The sequence below is a fragment of the Coffea arabica genome, chromosome 4c (assembly GCF_036785885.1).
Source record: "Coffea arabica cultivar ET-39 chromosome 4c, Coffea Arabica ET-39 HiFi, whole genome shotgun sequence".
NCBI lineage: Eukaryota > Viridiplantae > Streptophyta > Magnoliopsida > Gentianales > Rubiaceae > Coffea > Coffea arabica.
In genome coordinates, this window is record NC_092316.1 from 12,537,140 (window position 1) to 12,542,873 (window position 5,734).

General features: G+C 34.7%; 1 protein-coding gene across 1 annotated transcript; it reads left to right on the plus strand.

Moving 5' to 3' along the window:
* Window positions 1-3,150: 3,150 nt before the first annotated feature.
* Window positions 3,151-4,681, plus strand: LOC113739001 (protein STRICTOSIDINE SYNTHASE-LIKE 11-like). Its single transcript, XM_027266257.2, has 3 exons — window positions 3,151-3,489; window positions 3,692-3,961; window positions 4,082-4,681. The coding sequence occupies exons 1-3, from the start codon at window positions 3,167-3,169 to the stop codon at window positions 4,548-4,550; spliced, it is 1,062 nt and encodes a 353-aa protein (XP_027122058.2). The 5' UTR covers window positions 3,151-3,166; the 3' UTR covers window positions 4,551-4,681.
* The last annotated feature ends 1,053 nt before the right edge of the window (window positions 4,682-5,734 follow it).

The window sequence follows — 5,734 nt, forward strand, 5'->3', positions numbered from 1 at the left end:
CGTTCCTTTAGCTTACAAAGTGCCAATTGTATAGCCACCAAATTGTCTAAAACAGCTGATCCAGTACTTCTTTCCCTGAGCATCCACGCTGCACCAATCTGGTTCATTGCATTTGTTGCTGTGATGCCAATTCCCATATTATATCCTTCCTTGTGTTGCCCTACATTTACATGAATGCTCAGCATGTTTCGGTCTGGTTCCCCCGGGTCGTTTGCTATTTCTGTTTCGGAGATGCTCATACGTTGTTGTACCTGTAGGCATTGATGATACTCCTCCCAATTGTTCGCTGCATTTCGAACAACTTCCATTGGATGCCTATCTTTGCTTTCAAATTCTGCTTCATTCTTGGATTTCCAAATATGCCAAAGAATGTCCACTGTTAAACAAATATGTTGCATTCCATCCTTTCGCACCTTTACTTCCATTAACCTACTCCACCACTTCCTGAAATCACTTATGTACTCATGAAACCCATCCCACTGTAAAGGAGCCATATTCCATATCAACTTTGCTTTGCTACATTGGAAGAAAATGTGCTCAACTGTCCCAAATGAGTCTAGATGAATATAGAGTAAATAATTTCTATAAAAACATTTTTGCACAATAACTTTTGTTAAGGGTTTGAGCACGGATACATTGCCAATTCCTGAAAATAAGCGGGAGTTTATTCGCCAAGGTTCATAAGGCTAATCAATAATTATATTAAAAAATATATATCTTGTAAGATTCTAATAGTATTGCACTTCCTATTTTTGTTACAACAGAAAATCAATCAAATGTTTTAATAAAGGTAGGGTCAAACTATCATTGAAGGTGATTCTCTATATTATATACATGAAATTCACTTATTTATTGGTACAATTATGAGATTATGCACTCATATTCGGCGAGTTGTGTCATGGATCGCGTGTTAGGTGAATTATTAGACTGACAATTAGGTCTCACCCAAGCCATCGAGCCCTATCACACTTGTTAATTAGCAGTGTCAAGGTCCACCATGTCTACAAAAGCACTTTTATTCAGCTCGTTTATCACGTTTACTTTTTTTTTTTTGTCACTTGTAAATTGTAATCTACATCTACACATACTCTCAGTCCTAATCTAACCTATACTAGAGAGTGACCCAACAGAATCATGGGAAACCGATGGGAGGTCAAGGGTCGACACTAAAGGTGGTGGTCAACTCCATTAAAGGGAGTTAGTTTCGTTTATCACGTTTACGTTAAATCAATTTTCAAGACAGAAAAATTGGAGCATGCAACTAATATTTGGGGAAATGGAGCCTTTTTTATTCCAGTTCTATTCAGTTATATAAATTGGTTGACAAAAAGATGAAGAGGGGTATTTTTACTTTAGATAAGTACGTAGTTTTGTACGGCAAAATAGTAAAATTGTACTGTTATTCAATATTAGAGGTATTATCCTAGAGAAAAATTTTCATTTCTAGATTTGTTAGTTTAAGTTTTTCTACTCATTAGACTAAAGCACCCTGCCAAACCAATTGTTTCACTAACCAATCTTATAGAAAAATAAAAGAAAGTTAGAATAATGAAAAACTATTTTTACTTATAAAAGTAAATATATTACAAATAAGTTGTTTTGTACTCTAAAATAGCAAAATTGCACAGTCAAAAGTAATTTGTCACCCCTCAATTTGGTAATTCAAGTTCTTTTCATCGTAAGACAACTAGACAACCTTTCCCTTTTTCAAAACAATTTCACTTATAAATTATGAAGAGAAGAAAATTAGAGCGATTCAAACATTTTAAATTTGATGAAAGTAAATGCAGGTCAAGAAATCTTTTTGTAGGGCTAACTATTAAAATTGTACCACCATTAAACAGCAAACCGAGGTCCTCAAAAATTTTTCTTTATTTCATTGATTTAGTCATTTGGTTATTTGTCTCCCATTATTTTGCACAAACAATATTTAAGTAATAGTAAAATTGGGGATCCTGCAAGGCCACAAAAAAAATTAATTAAAAGAAATATTGTGAACGTTATCATGCTTCTTCTAAAACGAATTTTGGTAAAGGCTTTAAGCTCCAACTGGTGCTTTCCCTTAAACCCTATATGTTTTCCAAGTGGAGGTTAGGATTGAATGGAGTTAGGGAACACTCTTGTAGATAGTCATACTAGTCTATGAGATAAGAGGGGATAAACATTGGGGGAGAGAAAGAAACCATGCAAAAGAATAACATATGTGGGAAACTATATTAAATCTTTTTCTAGCAGAGAGGGATGAAATTTATAAAACGACGGAATTTTTTTTGCTAGCATGATAAGAGTGAAATTTAACAAGTGAGAAAAGAGCATGATGATTAAAATCTAAAACTTATAATTTATGAAATTTCAATTTTAACAATTTTAATCATTAGATCAAAACCTTCTCGATCGGGATATGTGGGAAACTAGTCAACCAAGAAGTTGCCAGTTTCAACTTTCATCTAACGGCACCGTCCCTATTAACGGGTAGCGGCACTAAGACCGTCCCCAAACTTTGTCCCGCCAAAAAAAAAAAAAAAACTACTTTTTTGAGTGTAAAAGGTCCTTAGAGCATCCTTACCTCCAGTATTCCATATTCCTTGTGCGTTTAATGTTATTGCCAAAAAAATTCATCATGAATTCCCTGTTCTCTTCGTTAGGTTAGTCAAAAGTCCTATAGTCTCAATCAACTTTCCTGCATAACGAACTTTATGCTTTTTGAATGTCTTTCTCACCTAATCTAATACTTAAATTTAACTAGTGATGAAGCAATATTACAAATGGCAAAAAAATGTGAAGAGTCGTCCGATTTGAGAGAAGCCAATGAATGTGATGGTGGGAAAGGAAAAACAATATCCATTTGAGATTTTCTTTTTTTTTTTTTTGGAATAAAACATCATAATTTCATTAAAATGTGTACTATTTACTGTAATTGTAATCTCAAGAACATCTATGCATGCTTCCAAACATATAAAACTACACTATAAAACTTCAAAAAATATTTCAAAAATACGAAATAAAATTATCATATTGATGTTACTAAGATAATTCCACGTGGTTACATACAATATGAACAAGAAGAAAGTTGCACATTAAACTTGCCACGACTGAACCAAATATCTGGCTAAGCCATTGTATGCTTCTAAGTCAAACTTTACAACATCAGCAGGTACCCCCTTTGATGGAGTTCTTCCTACAAATACCCTTGCTCATTAGAAATTTTATCATCTACAGTCTAGAGATGGCAAACATCATAGTTGTATTTCCTAATAAACGGATTGTAGAGACTGTTTTGTGTTTCTCTATCTTTCTTTTCTGTTACCTTCCGACAGCATTTTGTTCTGGATTTCGGCAGAAGCTTTATCTTCCAGTTCCTGGCCCCGAGTCCTATGCATTCGATTCTGCAGGTCGAGGACCATACGCAAGCCTTGCAGATGGAAGGGTTTTAAGATATCTAGGGCCTGCCGTTGGCTTTGTCGAATATGGATACACCAAAGCAGATAGGCAAGAATTCTTTCTCCTTTGCACAATTTTTTTCATATCTTCCAGGGTTTGTAGCGGTGCATTCATTTCTTTAAGAGTAGAAAGTTTGAAAGTTTTTGCAAAAGCTGACAAATTGACGAGAGATTCACCTCAAAATGAATCGTTTGCTTCCCGCACCTAATATATATAATCAGTGATCTTTCTACTTTCGAAAATTATCTAGGCCTAGGCGCTTTTGTGATGGCACTAACAGAACGGATATATCACAAATCTGTGGGAGGCCAACGGGCTTGGGGTTTTACTACAAGACTGGTGAGCTCTTCCTGGGAGATGCTGATCTAGGCCTTGTTGTCATACCATCTGGAGGAGGTCCTGGAATTCAACTTGCCTCCAGTGCAGAGGGAGTGAGATTTGGCTTCCCTGATGGCCTTGAAGTTGATCAAGCAACTGGAATTGTCTACTTTACTGATGCAAGTTCCCGCTACAATCTCAGGTTTGCCAAGACAATCTAACCTTTTTTTTTTAATTGGCAAATTCTGTATACAGGGGAGGGATATCAACCCTGATTTTATACTTTTCCTGAATTTTGATTCAAAACATGTTTTCTTTGCAGTCAAATTAATAATATAGTTTCCAATCGAGATGCAACGGGAAGGCTACTAAAGTACGATCCAAGAACGAAAAACGTTACGGTGTTGCTCAGGGGACTTTCAGGGGCAGCTGGGGTGGCAATCAGTGAGGATGGCTCATATCTTCTTGTTACGCAATTTGTGATAGGGCAAGTTTCGAAGTATTGGTTGAAGGGTCCGCTGGCAAATACAGCAGAAGTTTTGGTAAACATGACAGGAATGCCGGATAAGATCAAGAGGAACACTAAGGGAGAGTATTGGATTGCAGTAACTGTTACAAGCAAAAATTCAACACAACTTCAAGGACAAAGGATCGATGGAGATGGAAATAGCTTGGAAACACTGACATTTAGCCCTGATTTTGATTCGTCATTGATCACAGAAGTTCAAGAGTATAAGGGTGCACTATATTTAGCTTCTCTATATGTTGGATATGTTGGGGTATACAGGTGATTTCCGTATAATGTCAAGGTTCCATAAGAGGGGAATTAGATATGGATGTTAAGTTGGATCGATCCTCTGTATATGTGACATCTTGTAATGTCATTTGAGCTGAAATCTGTAATAAGACTATTTTAGTGAATAAATTTCATACCAATTAATAATTACTTGGTCTTTTTCTTTATTTCAAGAGAATATCGATAAGAATCATAGTAGCACCATACAGATACTGTGATTTTGAACATTATAAGTAATATAAATTTAAACTATACTATTGTATAACGTCTAAGATTTTGAAAAACACTTTTGAGTATCTAATTTATAGGCGGTGAAATACTTCATATTCAAGAATAACATTAGGAGAATAATGTGAGGTTGAAAGTATAATTAGATAGATTAGTGTTTCTTTTATAATATTCTTTTTTAAATGGGAGGTCTTGAACTGGAATCTCATACTCGTAATTCTTCGAAATTTACCATCCAATCCAACTCTTCTCAAATAGTTTAGGTTGTATTATGTTACAATCGACGGTGCTCTTTTTTTTTGTTCCTACTGCAATTAATAGTTGAAAGATATCTATAACTCCCAATCTTATACCATCTATAACTCTGCTCTTTTCTTTTGATAAACATGTGTTTGGATTGTAAGTTATTTGAGATATTTTTACTGTAGCACTTTTTGTGATGTGATGTATGTGAGATAAAAAAGTAATTGGAAAGATAAAAAGGTGTATTGAAAATTATAATGGTGATGTAAGCAAATATATTTAGAAAAATAACTTACAATCCAAACACAAAAGCTTTCAATCCCAGCGTCAAAGTTTGCTGCAACGTAACAACACTGCCAGAATCGTGATGGGACTTCTACCAAAGCTTTTAGCTTTGATCATTTGATGATTTTGACTTAACTGTTGGGGCTACAATAAAGAAAATTTAAACTAGATTAGGCTGATCATCTTCATTTAATTTATTATCTGGGAGGACAACCAATCAGTTGGTAGACTATTTCTTCAAAAATTGTATACATTTTGCCTCATATATTTTGTACATCAATTAGTTGGTAGACTCTGTCTTCTCCTTCTTAAATTCATTTTATATTGTACCTCTTTCAAGTTTAACCTACCGGGTTGTTCCATGAAAATGACTTAGGAATCCTACAATAATTGGAAGACCAAATTTTATTTTCTTCAGTATGT